This window comes from Sceloporus occidentalis, unplaced genomic scaffold (assembly GCF_023333645.1).
Source record: "Sceloporus occidentalis isolate IW3139 unplaced genomic scaffold, rSceOcc1.0.p SCAF_105, whole genome shotgun sequence".
Taxonomy (NCBI): domain Eukaryota; kingdom Metazoa; phylum Chordata; class Lepidosauria; order Squamata; family Phrynosomatidae; genus Sceloporus; species Sceloporus occidentalis.
This window is the reverse complement of record NW_028317085.1, coordinates 3272533-3285660: the sequence shown is the minus strand read 5'-3', so window position 1 is coordinate 3285660 and position 13128 is coordinate 3272533. Positions and strand designations below refer to the sequence as shown.

At 39.3% G+C, this 13128-nt stretch overlaps 1 protein-coding gene across 1 annotated transcript; it reads left to right on the top strand.

Moving 5' to 3' along the window:
• The first annotated feature begins 7312 nt into the window (after positions 1–7312).
• On the top strand, positions 7313–11827 carry LOC149283414 (actin, alpha cardiac muscle 2). The gene is made up of 7 exons (XM_089497639.1): positions 7313–7354; positions 8719–8859; positions 9334–9658; positions 9963–10124; positions 10789–10980; positions 11072–11253; positions 11450–11827. Exons 2-7 carry the CDS (start codon positions 8731–8733, stop codon positions 11591–11593), a joined length of 1134 nt encoding a protein of 377 aa, XP_089353765.1. The 5' UTR covers positions 7313–7354; positions 8719–8730; the 3' UTR covers positions 11594–11827.
• Positions 11828–13128: the final 1301 nt, after the last annotated feature.

Sequence of the window (13128 nt, the reverse complement as noted above, 5' to 3'; positions counted from 1 at the left end):
TGAGGATGCCATTAGATGCCCCTTCAACCTCTGCAGCAATGCTGGCAGCACGCGTACGTCTACTTCCCAAAGACAACCTCTGGATAAGATGCTGAGCATGTGCACTCTGCAACGTGCATTTTCTTTGGTCCACCATTGCGAGGCCTGTTCTGAGTGGAACCTGTCCTGTGAAACCGCTGTATGGTCTTGCCCACCATGCTGCAGCTCAGTTTCAGGGTCTTGGCAATCTTCTTATAGCCTAGACCATCTTTATGTAGAGGAACAATTCTTTTTTTCAGATCCTCAGAGAGTTCTTTGCCATGAGGTGCCATGTTGAACTTCCAGCAACCTGTATGAGAGAGTGTGAGAGCGATAACACCAAATTTAACACACCTGCTCCCCATTCACACCTAAGACCTTGTAACACTAACGAGTCACATGACACCGGGGAGAGGAAATGGCTAATTGGGCCCAATTTGGACATTGCCACTTATGGGTGTACTCACTTTTGTTGCCAAGGTTTAGACATTAATGAGGGGGCAGCAAACTTACACTGTTATACAGGCTGTACAGTCACTCTTTTACATTGTAGCACAGTGTCATTTCTTCAGTGTTGTCACATGAAAAGATATAATAAAATATTTACGCAAATGTGAGGGGTGTACTTACTTTTGTGAGATACTGTATATTGAAAAAATTGGATCTGCTGCGGTGCGTGCTTCTTCACTGCTGAGTGCGGGTATATGATGTCATATTCCGGCGCTCAGCATGAAATGCCGGTACCGCGACCAAGACAGAGGCCTCACGGAGGACAGTGAGGGGCGCCGTGCGGTTGCTGAAAACATATTCAAGAGAGTCCGCTTGGCGCCCCTCTCCTCCATGTGAATCAGTGCTTACTCGTGGCTGCAAAAAAAAAAGGATGGTGTTTCAATGGAGGGGCAGAGCATGCTGTAGGGGGGCCATGGCCCCCTCTGGCCTCCCCTGCCGACGCCACTTAGCTAGAACACAAACTCATTGCTTAAATACACCTTTCTAAAACGTATTATGCTAAAACTGTTTTTTTCTTAACAAAATAAATAAGCTCAATTCGTTTTTTTTATTTTAATTATTATTATTGTTTAAGATATATCAGATTCCGGAGAGCTGTACAAAGGGTAGACGCGACAGAACAATTAGGAGATAACATAATAAGATGGTATACAGAAACAACAGGTGAGGACAGTTTACAATATATTTGATGGGAGTTCCCTTTAAATCGCATCCTGAAATAGTTCAAATGTACTAATGTTGGATTGAGCCAGATGACTTTATAAAGACTGTACTAATTGCATTTGTTGGTATGTATTTTATAACTGGGCTTGCAAGAGAGTGGCATTTGCCGTTCAGTTTGTTCAGAGGCCACTAGTGGTTTTCATCTCCGAAGCACATTGGAGCAGCTGCCGCACTGCATCTTCAGTAGAATTTGGCACTGTGCCAACTGTACTTCCACCCACTTCCATCCCGACCATCCCAAAAACCAATAAAGTTCTACCTCACCATAAGTAGTGTCAAGCCATTTTAGAAATGCGAGAGAAAAAAAACCTTTCTTGGTATATCTATGTATAAATAGATTAAACCCTGGCCAGCTCGTGGGTCCAGTCCAATTTGACCTGGCAGCAGGCCTCACTTTGCAAATTTATCATACTCTATATTTAACACTGTTTTTGCATAGCAAGTTTGTGTTATAAAAGTGACATGTTCTGCTTCTGTTACACAAATCCTTTTTTTTCTTCCAAAAAAACCATACATACTCTGATGCTTTTTTTCAAGTGATTGGTTTTATTTCAGTAAAACACCTGTATTAAGCTTACTTTGTATCACTTAAGCTGTATAAACTATTTGGCAGAAACTATTCATTGCTGAGATCAACAGGCCTCCAGCATTCAAAATATTTAGGTATTAGTGCAATTTGGGCATTAATAACTGAAACAGGACTGGATTCTCAAAAATGGACAATAGGCGGGTATCAATATTTTAGAGGCCTAGTTGGAGGCTTGCGCTCACATTCACTAGACATCACTATACATGGCTCCAGAAGGATTCCAGCTTCCAGAATAATTTGATAATTCGATTAAATAAAATAGTATCTATTTAGTCATTTTTTACCTATCTTAGTGTTGAGGGTGTTGCATTGTGGGGGTCTCCCCCCACAAAATGCTAAGCTCAGTAGGTGTTGTTCTCATATCTTGTGCAAAAAATCTATAGTGATGTTGCCAAGTAGACCTGTGTATTCGGATTCGTACAAACTTTCTTTTTAACCAAATTTGCCATTGTTGTGTGTCTATACAAATCTCCGATAACAGAGGGTCCTGAAGAACAAACAACAAATAGCAACATCTCTGAAATTCTGTTTTGTTCATTTGTTTTGCCTTGTTTCGGCGCTCTTTTGTGGGGTAAAGAGAGAAGTAGACTGTGTCATATCAATGACTGATAGGTAGAAGTAGCCAAAAGGTGGTGGTCTCATTGATGGTTATGGCTGTGATTGATGGGTCCAACAACCTGCTGAGTTTTTTTCCTTACTTTTTCTTTTAACTCTGACCAATCAGCATTTACGAGGGAAAGAGACAAGCATTTGATATATGTGTGCTAATACAATTTTAACTTGTCAGTAGCGGCCACAGACTGATGGGAGTTGGGGTGTGAAACAGTCAGTAACAGAGTTGAGCCTGAGAATGAGGCTCATCTGCCATGCACAAGTGTCAATATTTAGAGCACACAGTGTGTTTCAGTTATTGAAATATTGTACCTGAATTGCATTTAAGATGCACATTTACACTACAGAGCAAAACTTATTAATGGACAACACAAACTATTAAATAAGGCAGGGCGGTGGACTTTTTCCCCAATTTTACAGGTGACTACAGTCAATTTAGAAATGTCCGCAAGCAGGGCCGGCCGAAGACTTAACGCCGCCTGGGGCGAAGTTTAAAATGCCGCCCCCCGCCGACGCCGGCGGCATTATCTACCCCCCCCCGGTACTTACCCTTAAACAGTCCTGCGGCGAGTCTCCCTGTGCTGCCACGGTGCCGGCTTGTAATGCTGAGCGCCGGAAATTCACGTCACTTCCGGCGCTCTGCATTACAAGCCGGCACAGAGACTTCAGAAAGTGCCGCCCCTTCTGAAGTGCCGCCTGGGGCAATTGCCCCAGTCGGCTCCATTGTAGGGCCGGCCCTGTCCGCAAGACAGAATGATTCCAGATTTTGTGGGTTGGACAGGCCCTGTATGAAAAAGTCAGATATCCCCCGGTATACAGGTCACAAAGTATTAAATATTTCCTTCGTTAATTCACACACATATTCCCTCCATGTCCATTAGCACAACCTCTCACGCATACACACAGATTTAGACCATATCCCCATACCTCTGAACTTCTCAGGGCAGGCGACTTGGAGCCAATTGAAGGCGTGATTGGGGGGGACGGATATGTTTAAAAGGGCAGGCAACAGCAAAACAGCAATTTCCAATATTGATGACTACTGAGTCTACTGCATGTGTGCTGAGAGTATATCTCTCTGAGCAACAGGATTGTGGAGCAAACCCTGGCAGCATATGTTCAGGACAATCGCATGCAAGCCTGCTAAACAAAATGCAAATGTAAAGGGCAAAACATAAAGAGGCTGCAGCACTAATGTAATGAAATAATAGTATCAGTTAAAAAGAAAATCATAAATTATTTTGCATTAAATGAGCAGTCATGGTAAAGATATGAGATATGAGTGTTCTTGTAAACTTCTGGTGAGCCTGATGTGTAGAGTTTTAATCTGTGTTCTGCAACTAATTTGCTCCATCATTGCAATAGCACAACCCGTGTAAAGCAATTAAGTGTACCGAAACTGGCACTCGGCACCATCCCCTTTTAACATAACATCTAGTCACTCATGCTTACTGCACAGTCTGCTCTAAATAACTGTAATGTATGTATTTTCTTCTGAATATTTATTTTAAAGTGGACGTTAACCAGTGCTTCAAATTAAACTATATAATAATAATAGTACTTTAATTTATTAATCAAATGTGCTGTAATGCCAACATGCTCAGTCATGCTGTCCTGAATTTCATATTATATGTAGTGGAAAAAACATGAGGCGTACCAACCCTTGTTTTGAGAGCCAAGCAACTGATCTTTTATGGAATTTTATAATGTATTTATTATCTTGAATGTTATTTTGCACTTCTGTTTTGACTTTTATTACGAGTTGAAATGGTGGTAATCAGCATACCTGGGAACTCCTTGGTTTCCCGGAGACCCCCCCCTTGTAAGATGAAGGTAGGAGGCCCCGCCAATGTCTGTGGGCAGTCCCACTGTGTTAGTGGATGTTCCTGCGGTGTTGCAGGATACACCCCATTTTTGGGGTGTGAGCAGGGAGTGTGGTGTGCCACAACTCCGATCCAGCGACTAGGTACTCATGTTTTGTTAGAAAAAAAAAATACCCATACATGTACATACACACCCTCTCTCTGAACCATGCATGTATGAAACTCCAAGTAAAATATTTAAAAGCAATCCAGGCCTTGCCTGTTTCACACTATGAAAGCTATGTGAAATATATCTCACGATCAGCACAGTTTGAGGGATGCCAATGGATTTATGTCATTTTCCAACCTTACGATATAACTACAGTGCTAGGAAAAAGTATTTGCCACCTTCCCAATGTCTTCCATATTTGCTTATTTGTCACATTGAAACGTTTCAGGTCATTTCGGTTGTCTCATATGCTCTTGTTGCACTCTTGGAAGGATTTAGGTATTCCAGCCACTCCTGGGAAGGTTCAGCACTGTTACAAGATTTCTCCATTTGTAGATAATAGCTCTCTCTGTGGTTCACTGGAATACCAGAGCCTTAAAAATGGCTGTGATTACTTTGTTTCTCATCTGTTCTTGAATTTCTTTTTAGATCATAGCATAACGTGCTGCTTGTATGAGACCTTTTAGCCTACTTCACTTTGCAATACGAGTTCTATTTAATTCATGTTTAGATTCAACATGGCTGATTAGGTCTAGTGATAATCGGTTGATTAAGTAACTAAGGGGGATAACTTTTTCAGACAGGGCTAGGTAGAGTTGGATAGCTTTTTTTTTCATTCTGTACATGAAAGCATCAGGTAAAACTACATGTTTTTGTGTTTACTCGGGTTATCTTTGTCTAATATTAAAGTAACTTTCATCTGCTCTGACAAATATGCAAAAATAGAAGAAATTGGGAAGGGGCAATTGTTGGTGGGATCCATACACTATGGCACAGGTTTCCGCACAGGGAAAGAGGTACTTCCAAGTTGATTTTAGCCGATTACTTGCAAGGTGGCTTTAGCCAAGTCTCTTCAACAACTCTGTGGATGTGATTGGCTATCCAAGTTGTCCCAGATATAGGGCTGCAATGACAATTCTGTTGTGGTTTTTTTTATGTAACGTGTATAGTGTTTTTTATGTAAATTTATCAAGATAGGAGCGTGATATTATCTGCGGTTCTTCCTGCTCTTTCGTCTGACTGGGTCCTAGCTGTGATTTCCTGGAACTGTTTGGCGGCTGGGCCCCACAGGGATACCCACTGATCTTTAAGTACCGTCGCTACAGCTGCCTGTTACCCAATCCGAGCGCCCTTTTGGGGTTATATAATCTTTCCAAAGCATACTGTACCTTATCCACCACTTCATATTAACCTTAGACAGGACAAGTTCCTAACAAAGTTTACAAAGTGGTAATACACCTATATAAATTGCTGTGATATGCACACACATTTATTTTGCCAATTCCTTTTTTCTCTCTATATACGTGTTGATGTAGTTTAATATGCCTTTGGAGCAACAATGGAGCCGTTCACTATCTGCTGCCTTAATACCGAGGCACTAGATGACTAAAATGGCTGTGAGAGAAATGGCAGATACCGAAGTCTAGTACAGTGCTAATAAAAATGTAAAATGACTATGACTAGAAGCAGGACGAGATATTACCAGGAAGGGAACTCCTCTGGAGTTTTACCAGCCACAGCTATTTTTAGATAAATTACATTCTAATGATGTTCTGTGGTTGACATTAAGTCTTGAATCATTCAATGTTTCAAAGCAAATTTCACAATCACTAGATGTTCACAAGCGTTACGTTTCCGTGTAAGTAAAAATAAGATCTGAAATAGAAATTAAAGCCCAAACTTATATACTTATAGAAATTAAAGCTCAAAGTTATATACTTACAGAAATTAAAGCTCAAAGTTATATACTTACAGAAATTAAAGCTCAAATGTTATATTTTACTACTTTCATGAAACCACAAATTAACTGATAAAAGCCACATTTTCGGAATCACTCAAGCTTTTGTTGGTCTCCTGGATTGGCTTTCCCTAAATGATGTATTCCATTAATCAGGCATAGGCAAAGTGTCCATACAAGGACATCAGTGTCCGTGGCAAGGGATGTGAAGGTCCATAGAACATCATCCAATTGTCCACAACAGTAAATGTCCACCATGAGCTGCCATTAACACTATGGATTTGTGAACTAACAATAACAATTGCTTCTTTTATTTGTTTTCATTTTTTTATGTACTGAGAACTTGGTCTCATAATAGGGCTATTTTATTAATGTATTTGGTGTGGTAGTCATGTACATGCGATGTGATCTCCTGGTCTCCTTGCATAACATGGTATCATCTAGCCACCATGGATGGATCCAGAAGAATTATGCCATGTACATGGGGTTAATGTCCATTGATCCCACGCTGAGTCCCTAATGATTCAACATATACTGTATATTAAAATTATAGTAGTGGATAATCTGGCACTGTCTCAATCTGCTCTCACAACGATGCTTACTGATAGTCATAGAGACCATAGGGTTTAATAACAGGACAATGAAACATATAGCCACTTGCTATAGTGATTGTAACAGTATTACTCGTGGACTGGCACCGAGTAAGCAGGCGGCACCGGCAGCCAGTTGTTCCACCTAAATCTTCCTCCCAGATCCCCTCGTGTGTGGCGGGATTATCGGGACACGCTAAACATGCCTCGTTCCCGCCCCTTTCCCTGCTCTCTCCCCTCCGTGGGGCTGGCGGGAGGGACGGCCGCTCCACGGATCCCAAGTCACTCCTTTTACGGTTCCGGCCTCTTTTTACCTGGTGCCCGGCCAGACTGGCCATTTATGGGCACTCCGCGGCCAGTCAGAGAGCCCTAGGGGGGCAAGGTCAGTGCCCAAGGGCCTAATATGGCGAGAGAAGGGGAGAGATCAGCCGGTGGACGTCAGGGGGCACAATTATATATAAATACCCCCTGGACAGGGCTACATCCTGAGCGAGCTGGTGAGCTAGCAACCCCTGCACTGCCTGAGACAGACCGGAGCCCAAGGTAAGAGCTGCACTGGGGCCATAGTGGGACAGCTACTAGGGAGGAATCAATGGAAGAGACTTTTTAATACAACAGAAGTGAGAAGATTTTATTACATTTATTCATTTATTAAAAGTAATCATAAAGGGGAATTCATTCAAACCCAGAGCACCTTAGGCAGCATTCCCAGTGTCTAACTAACATTAAGACGATTTAATAAGAGCCATTACATTGCATAAACCTATTATTATTATTATTATTATTTTGTATTATTATTATATTATTTGTATTATCTGTATCTTTATTATTATTTATTTTTATTATTATATATATTTTTTTATTGTATTATTATTTTTTATTATTATCTGTATTATTATTATTATTATTATTTGTATTTAATATAGCAAGCAAACAATACAAAACATATTCAGAATAAACGTGTACAATACGCACCAGAAATAGGACATTAGTAATACATATTTGATTAAAGAAGAGAAGGTTGAAGATTAGAACTCATAGTAGTTTCTGCTTTAAAAGTTTTATTTTTTTTTATTTTTTATACCCCATAAAATAGCTTTTTTTCTGGGTAAATGCAAAGCTTGTATAATATAGTTATTTTTTTGTTGTCTGCCTGAATAATTAATGTAGAGAAATAAAATCAATTTTATTTAATAGAAGTGACACCAGCACAGTAATATCTACTGTAGTGGAAGGGTGAGAGTAGCTTTTGGAACATGTGGGTGGACAGGATTATACATTATTAGCAGTAGAGACAGGGAGGTATTAGGGGAAACTTTTTATAAACAATACTATATAAAAAGGGTAGTGGGTGCATGGAATTACCTTCCAGCTGAGAGTGCAGATAAAGACATGCAGGATAACTGTTAGACTAGATGCATGATTGATTTATAGGTGGCAAAATAAAGGCTGAAATAATATAAAATGGATTATATTCATTAAAAAAGATCTAAATGTGGAGCTCTCACTAGAAAACAGTAGAATGGCACCGGTGATTTCTCAGCACCCAGATTGCGCTTTAGAAATATGTTTTAATATATAAATATATATATATATATATATATATATATATATCTAATATGTAAATATTAGATTTCTGAGATATTTGCTGTGGATTAATGTCCTCATTGTCGAGGTGCAGAGCTTTCAAAACCCCATAGTCTCTTACTGAAGCAGCCCACAAGTGGAATACATGGTATTTAATATAATTTAGTATATTTAAAACCATAATGCTGCTTTACCAGCTGAACGACCACAGCCGGTACGCTTCAGCTACTTGACACATAAGAGGAGGAGTGTTTTAATTTTAGAATGTAATACATATGTTAAAAAGTTTTCCTTCTGTCAATTTGTTTGTTAACGTTTAGAAAGCTACCATCATGTGTGACGATGAAGAGACTACCGCACTTGTGTGCGACAACGGCTCCGGGCTTGTGAAAGCTGGATTTGCTGGGGATGATGCCCCAAGAGCAGTGTTTCCATCCATTGTTGGGCGTCCCCGCCACCAGGTGTGCAAGAAAACGAATTACAAAACATAAATACACATATTATATATTAATAATGTTAATAAGATATTAATTTATTAACAGTTAATGTTTTTAACCGCATGACAAATAGAATATACACGACATGCCTTTCTGTAACTTTGTGTACATCACAAACTATGAAAGGCTTAATATTTCACCATACAGAACATTTTTCTAGTTATATACAGGATGTAATCATTCTTTCTGCCATTGAAGTGGGTTAGTAATATTTGCTCATAAATTATTAATCTCAGAAAGCAGGTCATTTTTATGGCACGTCATCAAAATACTACATTTAAGTCTAGCCCAGCATAAGCATATGAATCAATGAGTCTCTGATTAACTTGTGACTCAGTTGTTCCTAGATATTAATATTATTTGATTTTGACTTAAGCATTCAAGATTCTGTATGAATAAAGGGATTGCTACAGTTATCATTTTTTTTTTATACTTTAGGGTGTCATGGTTGGTATGGGTCAAAAAGATTCCTACGTAGGTGATGAAGCCCAGAGCAAGAGAGGTATCCTTACTCTGAAGTACCCAATTGAACATGGTATTATCACCAACTGGGATGATATGGAAAAGATCTGGCATCACACCTTCTACAATGAGTTGCGTGTTGCCCCAGAGGAGCACCCCACCCTGCTTACTGAGGCCCCACTGAACCCCAAAGCCAATCGTGAAAAGATGACCCAAATCATGTTTGAGACCTTCAACGTCCCAGCTATGTACGTGGCGATCCAGGCAGTGCTCTCTCTGTACGCCTCTGGTCGTACCACTGGTGAGTGATATATTAATGTGTTTGTATATTTTAAACTGAGAAGTATGAAATCAACAAACTAGAATAGTTACAATGTTTAACCTAACACATAGACATCTATATAGACTATCAAGCAATCAATCCAGTACTTTAGTTATATTAACAAGCAATTAATTCAGTAGCCTACATGGCACAAACTTCTAGACTCATTTAACTGTACAATGGAATAGTGATTTCAAAACCTTGATGTTCACACTTTAGGAAGGTATGATTTCATTTGAGGATAGTATGTTCCATATATTTCATAATATATTCTCTTCCTCAGGTATTGTTCTGGACTCTGGTGATGGTGTAACACACAATGTACCAATCTATGAAGGTTATGCCTTGCCCCATGCCATCATGCGTCTTGACTTGGCCGGTCGTGACCTGACTGACTACCTGATGAAGATCCTGACAGAGCGTGGCTACTCTTTTGTCACTACAGGTGAGCTGGTGCTTGTACACTAATATGAACACAATGCAGTCTACTACAGAGCTATTTTATCCAGTTTCTTACCATTTAAATTCAGTTACTTTCTCCCATCCATTGCTTTCTTATTGCAGTCTCTAACATAGAAGTGTTAAATACCATAGTTTATGGTTTATCTGGTGTTATCTACTTTAATGGCCTAAGTGGTCCAATGAAATCAGCATAACCTTTCATCTAATTATCCTCAAATCACAGCATTTACTCCGAGGTACAGAACCCAATTGGCCCACTTACAGAACTATGTGTTATTCGTTGTCATGGCTGGCAAAACAACCGCTGTACTATTTTAGCATTATCATTCTGGCATGTCTTGTAACGTGTTCTCTTACAAGAGAAGATATCACACTCAAACTGCCTTCAGGTCCAGCATAGTGTCTGGAGATATTATGCAGTTCACCATATAATTAGGCCAGCGTATTAATAGGGTAATCGTTTCGGAAATGCCTTTAGCGCAGTTTTGACATTAAACAGACTATCCCCAAATGACCGCCAGTGTACTTAGCAAGTTTACAGTAATTCATTTTTTTCCTACCAGTTCCATTCTTATTGTGTTTTGTGTGGCGCTGTGAATATAAACATATGCACATGTATCATTAAAAAAAAATTCTGCTCCTTACAGCTGAACGTGAAATTGTCCGTGACATCAAGGAAAAGTTGTGCTATGTAGCTCTGGACTTTGAGAATGAAATGGCCACTGCTGCTTCTTCCTCCTCCCTGGAAAAGAGCTATGAGTTGCCTGATGGACAGGTTATCACCATTGGCAATGAACGTTTCCGTTGCCCAGAGACTCTCTTCCAACCATCTTTCATTGGTAAATGATTTGTGTCTAAAAGTAATACTCTCTCGTAGGGCTTTGCACGCTTGTCTGGCCACACTAACGCTATATCTTGTGACTATACCAGGTATGGAGTCTGCTGGTATTCATGAGACAACCTACAACAGTATCATGAAGTGCGATATTGACATCAGAAAGGACCTGTATGCCAACAATGTCATGTCTGGTGGTACCACCATGTACCCAGGTATTGCTGACCGTATGCAGAAGGAAATCACTGCTCTGGCTCCCAGCACAATGAAAATCAAGGTATGTTAGCAACTTTCTTTTTTAGGCTTTAAATAAATGCAATACATTATAATGACTGGGATTAAAACATAGTTTGGATGGGTATTGAAGGTTTATGGCTAATATATCAATACAGATTACAGTTATTAATAGTAATATTCTAATAATATGCTATTGATGAAGATATTTATATATTTTTTTCTCTGTATTCTTCCAGATCATTGCTCCACCTGAGCGTAAGTACTCTGTCTGGATCGGTGGTTCCATCTTGGCCTCCCTCTCCACCTTCCAGCAGATGTGGATCACAAAACAGGAATACGATGAAGCTGGTCCATCTATTGTCCACCGCAAATGCTTCTAAATATGTTCACTTGATCCCTACACTAGCAACCACTCTCAGGTTGATAATGGTCTTTGCCATGGGTGGATCAGAATGTCCCAACACCCATGTAACACCACACATAACAATGTTTGTTATTGTAGCCTCATAAAGAATGTGACTCCGAGATTATATAAAATGTACATAAAGTGTAATTTATTGTAACATGTTTTCTAAGTTCTAAAGCACTGACTGAACAGAAGCAACATGGAAATTTCAAGAAACAATAAATGAGTCATTTCATGCCCCTCTTAATGTTGTCTGTTTTTATTCATTTAGCCTCGGCTTGTCAGTTTAATTTTTCTTACAGTAACTTATTCTTAAATACATTATTAGGGTTTTCATGGGTTTTCTTACACATCACAGTGCTTTCATTGATATGTAACACCCAAACAGGGTATGTTTTTAGCTGGTTAAAGCACATTTTACAATCAGGGTTTACCACAACAACCAAATGCTGATCACCATATAATAATTTTAAGCAGATATGAATTATTATGCAGTGAACACACTAATCAGGCATCAACATGGATCTGCTTTCAATCTCATAATTGCAGTTTACGCAGAAATTTGGGGTAAGGTATTTATAGCCCCATGATATGGGTGGATCATTCTGAATTATTCTTGGAAATCTGAACTTCATTCTTGAATACCAGTACCCACCAGATGACACATAATGTAAAGTAGGGAAGACTAGCGACCTTAAGCGAGTCTTAAAATACTGCATGAGATGAAATCACAATATATTTAAGTGTTCTCATTTACAGTTAAAAAGAAACAAACACATCAAACTCCATCTGTTTTAAACAACAGCCACACAGGTTAATATATGTGGTAACTCTGTGATCTTTCCATAAAAGAAAAAAAAGTTTTTTAGCAATTTCCTAACACTGTTTATTTCTGTATATTTAGTAGGGGTTTTTAACCCCTTAATGACAAAGCCCGTACATGTACGGGCTCAAAATGCAATGTTTTCAATGGGTTTTGGGACCGCCCATTGTCCTTAAGGGGTTAAAGTCTGGCTTCAAAGATTATACATACTTACTAATTACTTCTAGCATTCTGCTAAGACCTAGGGTTTCACAACCCAATGGCTTCTTACACGCTTTCACTGGATCACTGGTGTAATGTGATATCAGCTCCCTATCTCTCAGTGTCTCCTTCTTTGGTATAAGACGTCTGCAATGATTACATATAGGGACAAACATTTCTTTCTACCTGCACTGCCACTCCTTCTTTAATATTATCTTCGCCCTAGAGAATCTACGTATGTGCTTTATGACATAATCTACGCTAATTAAATACACTATCCATTCACCATGTAAAAATAAAGCTTACATTGCACCCTGTAATATGTGCTACCATAATAAGCATTGCATCTTGACAGCTTCTTGCTGCAATCCAGGAGGTAAGCTGCAAGTATATGCCCTTTGGCTATTAATAAGCATGCTGTTTCTGTCATTTATGGCAGAATGGTTCTTAGATATCTAAAATGCACAGCAAACTATTTCAATTTC